The sequence below is a fragment of the Pollachius pollachius genome (assembly GCF_949987615.1).
Source record: "Pollachius pollachius genome assembly, chromosome: 17".
NCBI lineage: Eukaryota > Metazoa > Chordata > Actinopteri > Gadiformes > Gadidae > Pollachius > Pollachius pollachius.
The window spans coordinates 6,842,002-6,855,502 of record NC_136950.1 but is presented as its reverse complement, the minus strand read 5'-3'; the positions used below and the strand labels follow the sequence as shown (position 1 = coordinate 6,855,502).

Sequence of the window (13,501 nt, the reverse complement as noted above, 5' to 3'; positions counted from 1 at the left end):
ATGATATGGTTAGGACTGTTGGAATAAGTGGAGGCTCAGCTTTCATATAATATATAGTTTGTGAGGGTCCAATTTCGTGAAAAAGATCGCTATTGCTGTGCATGTGCACAGTTATGAAACCCAAAACCGTGTTCTTGCATATGACTTTCCTTGGTAATTGGCCTCAATCCAAAGTACTTCCAAAACGCACTCCTCCATCACTACTGCATTTTCCTTCTACCTAAACCGGTCGCGGAGGCGCTGCACTTGAGATGCTAGCTGTGTTGGCTAACCTTTAGCTAACACCGTCGAATCACTGCCAGAGACCGCACTGCGAGTGAGTGACAGGAGGCGGGGCTATATTCGCTCTGAAGCGATGGGTGTCTGTTAACTCGCTGTCCGAGAGAAGAGAAGACAGCGCGCTGATCAATTGCAAATACTCCTATTTTGTGTGATTTTGCGGAACAAAAGGTTGTTCTGCAGTTTATAAAAACACTTGAATAAATCGCCTTTATATTAACATCCACCCAAAATCCACTTGCCCGTTCGGGCAACCAGAAATCAATATTAATAAAATATTACTAATATTAAAATATTACTTTTAGTAATATATTACTTTTAGTAAATATATTACAAATATTACTTTTAGTTGCCCCAGGCAAGCAGGCAACCGTTAATGTCGAGGCCTGTCAGAACTATTATGTCCCACGATGCAATTATAAGTGTTTGTCGTTTAAGGGGTTACACAAGGAAGGACCTTACATTGTTTTGTAGGAGATAAGGTAGGATATTATCTTAATGGAAAAATGCCTTTTATGCGTTTTTAATTATATGATTATATGAAAGAACGAACCATATGAATCAAGCAGTTGAGAGCTCCTCTCTTGGTGTATGGCAATGTGTGTCCAACACAAAATCACACATACATAATTGTATCTAGTTTAATATAACAACCTATCACAAAATATGATTCGTTTAAGAGATATTTAATTGATTTGGTTTGTTTTAAACGGACACAACACACACAACACTATTCCTGGGATGAATAAATAACAATTGGAGAGATACATTAATTTGAGAGACATTTCATATATTTGGCACAGGCCTACCTAATATATTCTAGTGTAGGCTATATAAGCCATACAGACAGAACACACAACTATATTGCACATTGCTGCGAGCATGACTGATCTCCTTTCCTTCAAGCGCTTCAATCTACCGATGCTGGGATGGATTACGGTTCTGCGGCTTTTCCATCACCTCCGTGTGCACACTCCTTTTCATCTCGCTTGGATGGGGGCTTGCGTCTTTTTTATCTCGCACGGATGGGCGCTCGTTTGCTTTGGCCTGCCGGCTTTTCTTTTCAGCCTGTGGCTGAGGTGAATCCGTTTGCACCGACACGCACGTGCACACGCACCCCTCGTACAGGTACGTGCACGTTAACAGTGCACGTGAGCACATACCGCCACCATCGATGAAGGTCTACCTCCACCACTGCTGCTTAATCCCATTCCATCTCCTACTGACATCTTTCCTGTATTCTATTTCGACACCAGAACAGGTGTCAATCATCCCGGGGAGAATTCTAGGGGTTGGCATGGTGATGGTAGAAGCGGTGTTCCAGCTCCCAGCAGTATGAATCAACATTAAAAAAGGGAGCCATCTTCTCAGACAGTTACGAGCGAGGCGCTCCCTGGAAATGAGCCATGGAATGCGGCCCGTCTCTGAGCTACGGCTCAACAAGAACATTTTACGGTTGTTCCTTCTTCGGATCAATACCGATCGTTTGTTCTGTTCTGGTTTATTGCCGTTACTTCCTGGGTAAATCTTGGAAGGAATCTACGAGGCTTCTTATTGGCCGATTCAGGGAACAGAGGGAACCCAGGGCGTACAGTGAGTTTGAAGGATTTAATTATGATTTTTTTTACAACTAACTACTGGGTCAGGTGACATGAGAGGATTTAATTGGTTGCTTTCACGGTACTGATTTGAGGTTGTATCTATCAGGATTGAACAGTCTGCAGGTCTAAGCCAATCAAAACAGTTTCCAGACCATTTGCCTAAATTACTCTCACCGTTTGGACGTTTCTGAATATCTCAAATCTAACTGGGTTCCAGAAGGTTGCTAGTTTTTTCCCTGCCTCCTCCTCGCCGAGTGTCCAGGTGTCCCTGAGCAAGACACCTAACCCTGACTGCACCTGACATGCTGGCTGTCACCTTGCATGTTGGACTACGCTGTCGGTGTGTGAATGATTGTACGTTTTAAGTCGCCTTGGATAAAAGCATCTGTTAAATAACCTGAATGTAAATCTAACTGAAATGATCGTACTTCCCCAGTATAGTATAATAAAGTATGTAAGGGTGATTCAAGACCCCCTACGCAGAGCTGTCTCCTAAACCATTTATCACCCAGTTGGGTGATTTTTGAATAATGGCTGGTGTACTTTGTCCTGACAATCACAGAGCCACTTACTAAAGAAATAAGTATATGTAACAAAAAATGATTTCATGAATTTCAAAAGGACTTGCCAGTTAGATTCTGGGGTTGGAAATAGCCTCCAAAGCAACGGCCTGTTATTCATAGTAGCAGTCTGATGTACAAAAATAACAGACTGCTGAATGATGTTATAGGCATTTTTAAAGTATGATTTAGAATAGTACTAGTGTAGTAACGTATTAGTGTAGTATGAAAAATGTGCAATCTGTACTCCAAAATCAACTCACATAAATATGAGAACCAAGTTGTTACCCTCTTACCCTAAATGGTTTCAAAGGGTTGCCATTGGCAACCAGTGTCCTCATAAGACAGAGAGATGTGAGGAAGGCTCTGCTATCACCATCATCACCCTCAACACTCGTTTTGATCAACTTCTTTCTCCCTCTCTCTCTCTCTCTCTCGTCATGGGGATAATATGTCATGACTACCACATTGCTTCCCCTCCAGCATCCTGTCTGTCATTCTGTCCTTCAAAGAGTCTTTCTTTCTCCTTCAGTACCTCTTGCTCTCTCCCGTCGTTATTAATGAACTGCACCGCCCTCTAGTGGTCACAAGAGGTTATTGCGGATGACATCAGCTCTTAAAGGGTAAATGCCCCCCCCCCCAAAAAACAAAACAAAAAAAAACACACGCATACACCAAATACTACAAATTAAAAGCCACCACTTGTCATCGAAGACAGTCTGATAACAGAGTCTGCCATCGCTTGTTAAGTTTTGTCACCAACTGTCAGCCCCTCAGGGTATTGTAAGGAGCTGTTGCAGTAGTGCTGGATATTAACCTGTGTGTCTCTTCTTCCCAAATCTTCACCAAACCGCCCAGGGTCATAAATAATGACTCAATCAGCACTTAAGCTCTCTCAACCATGAAAGAGGAAAACTTTTAAGGCCTGTGTGTTTGTGTGCTTGTGTGAGAACATGTGTATGAAGGTATCCATGCGCGTGAACGAGTCTGTGTGTGTGTGTGTGTGTGTGTGTGTGTGTGTGTGTGTGTGTGTGTGTGTGTGTGTGTGTGTGTGTGTGTGTGTGTGTGTGTGTGTGTGTGTGTGTGTGTGTGTGTGTGTATATGATCTTAAGCAGGAACTTCCCAGTAGTGCTTGTGCAGCACGTTTAAGCGCGTGTGTCCTTGTCCACACGTAGATGCTTGTGTGTGCGTGTGCATGTGCGTTTTTGTGCGCCCTGAGTGAGAGTGATAGGGGGAGAGGGGAGCAGATGGAAAGGCAGAGAGAAGAAAAAACCTAAAGCTCCAAAAAAAAGACAAAGCTCAGCTTAAGCCCACTGGAGACAGAGGAGCACTGTCTTGATTCAACCTTATCCTCCGCTTCCTCCTCTTCTTCCTCCTCCTCCTCCGCCCTCCCCTCCTCACCAACCCTGTCCTACTTCTGCTCCTTCGCCCCCCCCACACACAGACCCGCCCTCTCCCCCTCATCTTCCTCATCCTCCACCTGCCTTCCTCCTCCCTCTCTTCCTCCCTCATCCCCACCTGTCTCATGAAGAGATATGGATATATAGTTATTCATGTCTGCCATCTGTCATCATCATCATCCACACACCGCACAGGAACAACAGAGAGAGAAAGACAGAAACAGAGAGAGAGAGAGAGAGAGAGAGAGAGAGAGAGAGAGAGAGAGAGAGAGAGAGAGAGAGAGAGAGAGAGAGAGAGAGAGAGAGAGAGAGAGAGAGAGAGAGAGAGAGAGACGGAGCGAGAGAGACATAAGGTGCTGCATATTCAGAAGACAGAGAGAGAGGGAGGCTCTGTTAAAGCAACAAGAAATTCTGGGATGTCTACAGTGTATTGCAAGATGGTCGCTTGGGAGAAATACTGCAGGAATGGAGTGTGAATGGTGTTCTGTCTGTCAAGCTGCAGAATGCAACATGTACTACTAGAATACCGTGATGATACCCTTGTGGATTGATGACACTTTTGGTATTATTGGCTTTGTGAATATTACTCAATATTGCATTCTTTGATAAATATATTGTCAACTGTGGCCTGTGAAGCCCTGACACTAACTTTGATTAAGGAGAAGACAAATACTATTGACTTGAATGGATTCATCTGTAACTAATTACCTCAATGGCTGTCAGTTATTCATCGTTATTATTTATCAGTATTATAAGTCATTAGTATATTGATTTGTATTAGTATAAATTAATTGTTTTTTTTAGGTATTCTCCTTTTCTGTCACCAGTGGACAAACAAACATGTCAACCTCAACTTTATCCTTTGTTCCATTTGAGCATGTCACTTCCATATGGCGACCCCTAATTGGTCAGAGAATGAATCCAAACTCCAATTCCAAATCCAACTGAAACGAAACACTCACCAATTGAAATATCCTGGTTCTTCACTGTGTGTTGGATGGATCAGAACCCTGTGAGACGATTAATAAACCATAGTTATGCTTTGCGCCTCGCTGAACACAGAGCAAAGCTGTTGATGAATGTAGAATTAGGTTGTTACTCAAAGAGAATTTCAACCTAACCGATAGGACTAGGGGCCAAGGGGCCGGCACTACAAAAGAACTCAGAGATGACAATGGAAATTAACTGCCGGTTGGTCTATCGACGTTGCAGAGAGACAGACACAATGAAAGAGGTGTTAATTAAGTTGAGCTGATTTTGTGCTCAAAAGGCCCTTGGCGACAGCATGAGCCCTCCCTAGCAACAGAGCACATAACCTGAAGCAGACCTTGTTCTAACCGAGGTTAATGGGAAATCTTGTTTTCAGTATTCGTAAAAGTGATCTGCCCTCATGCTCCTGAGGTGTGTTCAGGGCTCTATATTAACGACTTATAAAATGACAACATGAAAATCATAACATGCACTGTTATTAATAGATATATTTTTAATCTATTTGAAAGAAATACTGTTTTTTAATCAAAAGCCCATAAACCTTGTGTATTAATCTGGATTTAAACCTTTTGCATTCATAAAAAAAGACATTGTGTCTCTTTTTTAATGACTACAGCCTAAAATATGATTTTGAGACACTAAATGCGGCCAGCCAGCCTTATTCATAAATTATTAAATCAATTATTAAAGGTGCGGTGTATCGAATTGGCTGGAATCTGGCGGAACAGACTTTGCAGAAAGTATACTTTAATTATTGTATCATCTTATATAAATAAGAACCGTGCACTTTTCGTCACCTTAGAATAACTCTTCACATCTACAACGGGGGCGGAGCCTCTTCCAGAGCCTCGCCATGTTGCAGCACCATCCTACTTCTCCGGCCCAGAATGGACACGCGGCTCTACAGAGGCTGCCTATAAAGGTGACATATTATACCACCAGGTGTGAGTGTGATTAGGCGTTAGTGGTAGACTGATATATCCAGCACCTATCTAGATGGACACGCCCACTTGTGATGTCAGAAGAGGCCGATTTTCTAAAGGGCTTGGAACGGCTAATCACACTCACACCTGGTGGTAAAATATGTCACCTTTAACATCTCTATCCTTCAGAATTACTTCCTTACTCGTAAGTTCTGACATATCGTTTAAGACAAATCAAAAAAATAAAAGGTATAAACCTATAAGGAAGCCTCATCACTTGGCTACTCAATGCTGTCCTATACCTTGACATCATTTCGGAAGTACCTGCTGGCATTTATATACCAGTATAGGCCATCGTAGCATCTCCTCTGTCGCTGGAAAGGGATTTGTGACGGGGGTGAGGGGGCAGGTTCTACAGTTGATTAAAATCTGCAATCAACTGACTTGATGCAGCTGGTCTTACACAATGCACCTTTAAACAGAACTCCATTAGAAATACAAGCAGATTAAAATACAGGTGACCTTGATATTAACATACTGCGTCATCTTTAATATACTGATACAATACAAGATTTCTAAATCAACAGTTTCCCAGGTAGTTTAGAACGACTGGATCGAAATTATATGCATACACAACTTCCACGTATGCAAATGAGCAGGCAGTGATATGAGATATGCTAATTAGAAAACCTGCGAGAATATCACAATGAACGATTCCAGAGAGTGATTGACAGCTTGCAGACGGGTGAAAACCCACACCAACTGAATCAACAATCACCCATTCAGCAAACTGTTGTATTTGTCCCAAAAACGCTCTTCTCTCCGTCACGTTTCTTTAAAACACACACACACACACACACACACACACACACACACACACACACACACACACACACACACACACACACACCAGGGGATCACCATAGCCCTCAGCGCCCCTCGAGCAAGGTATAAAATACAGTGTTTACACACCCAGACCACCGCTATCTAAAGCCCTTGGGACCACTTGTGGCCTTTTTCCATTATGCTTTACTGGCCTCAGTGGCCTGGCTCCACTCCGTTTTCTGTTCTGGACCAAGTACGGCAACAAAGCAACGCACGGCTGGGATCCGCATCCCGATAACTATGACTAGGTTGCGTCTTCAACTGATGATGACGCGCTTGCTCGAGTCCATGACACAACAACACTCTTATTGTAGCCCATTTAGTTGAATTGTAAAGCCTACCGTAAAATTTGATGACTTTTATTTGTTTTTTTTCAAGCACACGGAAAACAAACAATTAAATCGGTGATGATTTGCCAATCTTTAGTGAGAATTATTGTCCAATGTCGTCTTTAAACCGAGACTAATCTGTGACAAATTGAAGCTATTTTGTTTGACAAGCGAATAACTAAAATCAGGGCGGTGATCTTCTTAAATCAAACGAATATTGACGAATCAAGCTGTGTCTCACATAAACACAAACGTATTGCATTTTGATAGCTCCATGTTCCTACAATGGGAGAGACAACTTATCGCTCCAAACCGCCACCCGGGGGGTGGGGGGGTGTCACTGCAGCCCTCTTGGGGGCGGGGCGGGTGAACTCAGGGACTTGTTTGACTCAACGATGCAAAAAGGGTCAATGGCAAAAGGCCATTAGAGACCAGGGTCTGGAGTCAGCAGGGTCCCAGTTGGACTGTGGGGAGGAAGAGGAAACACAGGGCACATTGGGAACATAAAAGTCTCCCCTTGTGTAAGTGTTGACATTTTGCCCAAGTGATTCTGTGTGTGTGCATGTGTGTGTGTGTGTAAGTGTTTTTTGTGTAAGTGTTTCTGTGTGTGTGCTAGAGAGAGATAGAATGAGATAGAACGAGAGTGATAGCTAGCGAGAGAGAGAGAGAGAGAGAGAGAGAGAGAGAGAGAGAGAGAGAGAGAGAGAGAGAGAGAGAGAGAGAGAGAGAGAGAGAGAGAGAGAGAGAGAATCTTATCCCTTTTAAAATGCTAATGTTTTGAAGATAGCACAGTTGCTAAGATTCTCTGTGTTAAGTTACCACTTTGAAGTAAGACGGCACCTGTACTGTAACTAATACATTCAGCCTCTTTTTCAAAACCTAATCTACCAAGATAAGCTTGGAAAAGCAAGACTCATTTCTACGAAAGAGGTTACTGACTGATGAAAAAAAGTTTCTAATCTGACCCAAGGGAGGGACGCTATGGACGGTAAATCTACAGATAGGTTCAAACTTAGACCGGTTTAAAATGTCAAACAAAGAGCACACAATGACATTTTTTCATTTCCACTGCATTTTCACGGCTGGGGGTTGAGGCAGCAGGATTAGGACAGGACAGCAGGGGGCAGCTTAATCTCAGTAGGTTGGTTTTTCCCACACAGATTTGACGGAACAACAACAGGGTGGACCTAGCCTCTAGAATAGATCTCATATACAAACCCTGTACTACCCGTCCCCTGGAAACGACAGACAGGAAGTGGGTCGGTTCAACGAGTGTATCACCACCACTCAACATCACATCCTATTCCCCAGTGAAAACGTGGCCCAGCTACTAGTATCAGAGAACAATAAGCAAACAAGGTTTTTCTTTAGTGCAGTCTGAAGCCGTATACCACACCGACTGGGGACACAGCAGCAGAGAGGGGAGGGATTTCAACCTGAGGTCAATATCTCATCCATTGACCCAGGCAGGATTACGCCGTCAATACAAAATACGCCCTACGTGTGGAAGACAAAGTGTTAATGGGTCATTTTAAACCCGTCAGTGTTTAGAAATTGCAGCGTGCGTCAGCGAGACAGAACAGGAAATTACAATCGATCACTCCACAGCAGGCTGTTGTCATTCGGTAATCAGCATTAATGATAATTTTTGGAATACTTTGTTGAGGACAACAAAGGAATTTTTGCTATGACATGTTTAAAAAAGACAAAAATTATATTAATGGTAAAACAGCCATTTCTGCTATCGTCAAGAACTAATTATTTTGATCAAAGGAAAGTGAGCTGACTCACGGTCACACCTCAAGTTATAATTATAATGTGATCTACATTCCCGCAGTGGGATAACTTAATGAAGTTTCATGATCTATTTTAGTCCATCACAGCTTACAGGAGAAGCAGCTGGGTGTGTGTGTGTGTGTGTGTGTGTGTGTGTGTGTGTGTGTGTGTGTGTGTGTGTGTGTGTGTGTGTGTGTGTGTGTGTGTGTGTGTGAGGTTTTAAGGCCAAAGGAATCAGAGAAGAGCCCCCCTACACTGTCTCTCAGTGGGCTATCTTGATGGCTTTTTGTCCCCTGCGGGCTACCGTAGGGCCATCCCCCATCTTCATGTGAAATCATCCCTATCTCTCCACCTCATTAAGACCAACACCCACACCGGATCCCAGCGGAATTAATCCCTTTCTCTGGGCCCTGCATTAAGGAGCTGAGGAGGATAGGATCTGCAGGATCCAGACCCACCATGGAGATCACAGAGCGATGGATTTACGTGGGGAAGTCTTCCGCGATAAGGCGGTGGAAGTCGATACGATTAGCTGCTTAGCACTGGAGGTCAGGTGCTCTTGAAACCCTGATAAGAGAAGCTCTTCAACCCAAAAAGATAGGAATACGAGCCCTAAAGCAACCTCAGCCATGTGGATCTACAGGATCTGCCCGGGAATAGAGGGGACCTCTGGAAGAACAGTCATGACCGGTGTTGGTGGAAGGAACCACAGCTACACGCTAGAGTTTGATGAATAGGGGGCGGGCCACTCATCACAGATCTTGTGATGTTGTGTCTGTTGACCCAAAAACAGAAACACACGACCGCTTAGGTCAGTAAATCCATCTCATGCAATATTCAACATCAGCCCTCCTCACCCAATGTTTCCAGGACTGCTTTCACTTGTACGACACGGAGGAAGCAGCACCAGTAGAACCAGCGGTCGTCCACACAATGTTCCAGACAACAGTCGGCCGACCTTACCAGCTCTGCGACCTCTGTGAGATGTGAAACTATGCACTACTTCAACAATAGAGAGGGAATGATAATGGGACGGGTTGAAAGAGAAATAAACGCAGCTGTGATAACAAAGCCAGCTCAATGTCTTACAGCGTGTAAACAACAGACGCGTCAGGCTGAGCGCCAATAGAGTCGCTTTTGGAGGTCAGATCTATTCAGCACCCTGGACAGTGCTATTAGGAGAAGAGAGGCACGCTTTGGGTTTGTTGCACATCTTGCGGGGCGTTTCTAAATAAACTACACGGGAGAAAGTAAAGATATAAACAGTAAATGAGGTTAAAAAGTTATGTTTAATGACTGCATTGGATCTGGTTTGGTTACATTGGATTTGCCAAACTATGCCTGCTCCTCTTCTCGATTTGTCAAAATATGAACCAGATGTTCGCAACCAAAGACTTAAAGGACAAATCCGGTATAAAATAGATCTGGGATATATTTAGTATGATAACGAGTTGGAATGTTTGTTTGGGATTAAAAAAGCGTGTATAGACGCATTCTTAAGTTGGCTGTTTTTAGCCGATCTACCAAAACGCTATAAACTTGGAACTATGGGGGCATTTGTTATGGTAAAAACTAAATCGCTATTTTAAACAACTTAAAAGGCTAGAAGTAAACCGACACTTATTTGGTAGTATAATAAGGGTCTTAACATATAAAAAGAGAGATTGATAACTTTATAAGTGTACAGATTGTTTATTAAAAAGGACATTTTATACACACAATACCATCAGTAGTTCACCCGTCGACGCCATCTTCTTTTTAAGACTCGATAAGTAGATTGGCGAACACAGAGCTTGCGTGTTATCAATGCCTCGTTTTATATGTTAAGACCCTTATTATACTACCAAAGAAGTGTCGGGCTTCTTCTAGCCTTTTAAGTGGTTTAAAATAGCGATTTAGTTTTTACCATAACACATCACCCTATCGTTTCAAGTTTATAGCGTTTTGATAGAATCTGCTAAAAACAGCCAACTGAAGAAAGCGTCTATATGCGTTTTTTGTGCTCCAAAACGAACGTTCCAACTCGTTATCATACCAAACATATCCCAAACCCATTTTACACCGGAATTGTCCTTTAACTAGACTTTAGGTTTTACTATAAAAAATAATATTGAGCTTTTTCTTTTGGTACATATTTGTTTTTATAGTCGTCGGCAGCGGGTCATCAGATCGACAGACATCCAGTGACGTAAAGGTCTGCCTTAACCTGGAGTATGACGTAGAATCATTCTATGGTTTAAACAGTAATCAATAATCAGTTACAAACAACCATTCGTCTATTTTTAATATAGTCGGATAAACCAGTAGTCTGATTAGATCTGTTCTGGGATTTTCCACTAAGTATAATGATAGCAAAGAGTAAGACTCATTCCCCTCGGAGTCATTGGAAACCGGTAAAGTTTCTAAAAAACAGGGAGACCCAGAACATGAGAATCAGGTCAGGCGGAGGAGGACATGGAAGATAGAGGAGGGTAATCGGATTCATTCTTACATCCTCGTCCTCGCAGTGTGGTTGGAAACGGTGTCGCAGCAGGTCTGGTCCCGGACCCGGGTCGGGGGTCGTCGCCTCCTCGTCGACCCCCTGTCCCAGGAGAAGACTCGCCTCCGGTGGGCTGTGCTCCGGGAACGACTTGTTGGTGTCGATTTTCCCCGCAAACCTCTCATACAGCGAAGCCATGGCGAGGATTTCAGGTCCCGAAACGCAGATTCAAAGAGTCGATCAGTAATGGACAGTTCCTGCACTCGAGCCGAGGCGATTGCAAAACAATCAGATCAGAACCACGAGGGGGATGATCCGGGGTGGGACCAGACAGAGGAACCGGTCTTGGGACCGAAAGCCCACCGGTATGAGTCAGTCCCAATCTGAAGTCAGGGCACGTAGAGGCAGGGGAGACTGGGTCCGATTCTCCTCGACGACACCGAGCACACAGCTGTCCCAACTGTCCCCCAAACGAAGGCGGGAACGACACACAGAAACCTCCTCTCTCTGGTGAGATCCAAGGGCATGGACACGATCCTCTTATCCGGATTGGGTAGAGTTGTAATTCTTCCCGGTTGGACCCCGAGAACAACACGTCCAGAAGACTAATGGACTACCATATAGAGGAGAGTTGACGGGTGTTTACGGGACGAAACTTAAAGACTTTTGCAGATAGTGTGTGTTCCTAAATGTCCCTCACTTTGTCAACATACCGTGGCGTTGTTTTGTCGTAGTCGCCTCCCCCCCACCCCGATAAGGGCTGTTTTATCATTATTATTATTATTATTATTATTATTATTCAGTGCAGCAGCGCCCTCCAGTGGTGAGATAATACTACAACGAAGAAACTACAAAACCAACCTTATAACTTCAAAACTACTAGAATAAACATTAATATAAAATATACACATGACAGACACAAGTATGTGCTGTTGTGTTTACCCAGTCACTGCAAATGAGCACAATCCTTCAGCCATGTTCTTTCTAGTTTAGTAGAGTGCTGCAGACTCTGTTAAGAGACGACCTGCACAGCAGCCACCACACCCCAAGTTCCACCTGCTTCATCTCGTCCCGTCTGTCACTAGAGACTGTTGCGCTCCCTGCTGCTGCTGCTGCTGCTGCTGCTGTTGTCTTCAACATCGTGTTCACATCCCTTAAACGGATGAACTCCTCCGCTCCTCTCACTCCGTCCTCACTCACTCAGCACAACGCGACGCCCCCCGCTGTGGGGAACAGACGTAAGGTGACGGGACACAACAGCCGACGAGTCGATCACTCACTGCTTCTCTCTCTTTGGAGGAGCAACGAGATCCAAGACGACGAGAGACTTCGCAATTGATTTTTTTATTTTATTTTGTTGAGATGATTCATAATACGAATACAGATCCGAGTGTATATCATGCAAGAGAGGGAAAAGTCAAGATTATACTTTTTTGTAAAAGCGCAACTTGCACTTCAAACGTTAAAAAAAATAAATCTTTAAGCTCTGTGAGAAAAACGTAGCCCTGTGCTTGAACTCTCACACATCCCTCGTTCCCTCTCCTCTTATCTCTCCATCTTCACTTTTTATGTATTTTTATCTCTCTGCACTCTCGCACCCTCTCACTCACCGCATCACTACACCCATTACATTATACTACAACAACAAAGATAAGCCTAGCCTCTTGGACTGTGGCAAATCAAATCAGCGCGCAATGCCATCCTCAGTCTGAAGCCGGCTAGAGGTAGACAAAGAGGCCAGCCGAACCACCGAGGTGTAATACCAAGTGATCACCGCGAGGAGGCAGCGCAGTGCGACTTTTTATTCCCCCAGCGACAGACTGTCGTAAACGGGAAGGGATCGGTATTCAACATCCGTCCTTGGGCGGATTACAGCGAACTTCCAGAGGAGACGAACAGAGATCAACCCGTGTCTGATTAACTGGGATTAAGGGTCGGTGGTAAAATTATTTTAAACTATGTCGTCACTTTGAAAAGTAACTACAGAGATCTTTAAAAACTCACACACGCACACACGCAGGTGCGCATACACAAACACACACACACACACACACACACACACACACACAAACACCCCCCCCCCCCCCCCCCACACCCTTACATCCTCCCCCCCCCCCCACACACACACACACTCTTACACCCACACACACACCCACACCCACTTTATAGTTTATTAGGAAGATGCTGTGGGCCTCATTAGTTTGCATGCATTCACATCTGGTGTCTGGCTCCCATAGACTTTCCTTCAAACAGCGTAGACAATGATGAAATCTCTTGGT

General features: G+C 43.9%; 1 protein-coding gene across 1 annotated transcript in view; it reads right to left on the bottom strand.

Annotated features, from left to right (window-relative positions):
* Positions 1 to 11,420, bottom strand: part of dpp6a (dipeptidyl-peptidase 6a) — a gene marked incomplete at both ends in the record, with an annotated part of 120,450 nt that extends 109,030 nt beyond the window's left edge. The window contains one exon of the mRNA XM_079754717.1: positions 11,235 to 11,420. Within this exon, the coding sequence (XP_079610843.1) occupies positions 11,235 to 11,420 (186 nt within the window). The remainder of the gene's footprint in view (positions 1 to 11,234) is intronic.
* Between the last annotated feature and the right edge of the window lie 2,081 nt (positions 11,421 to 13,501).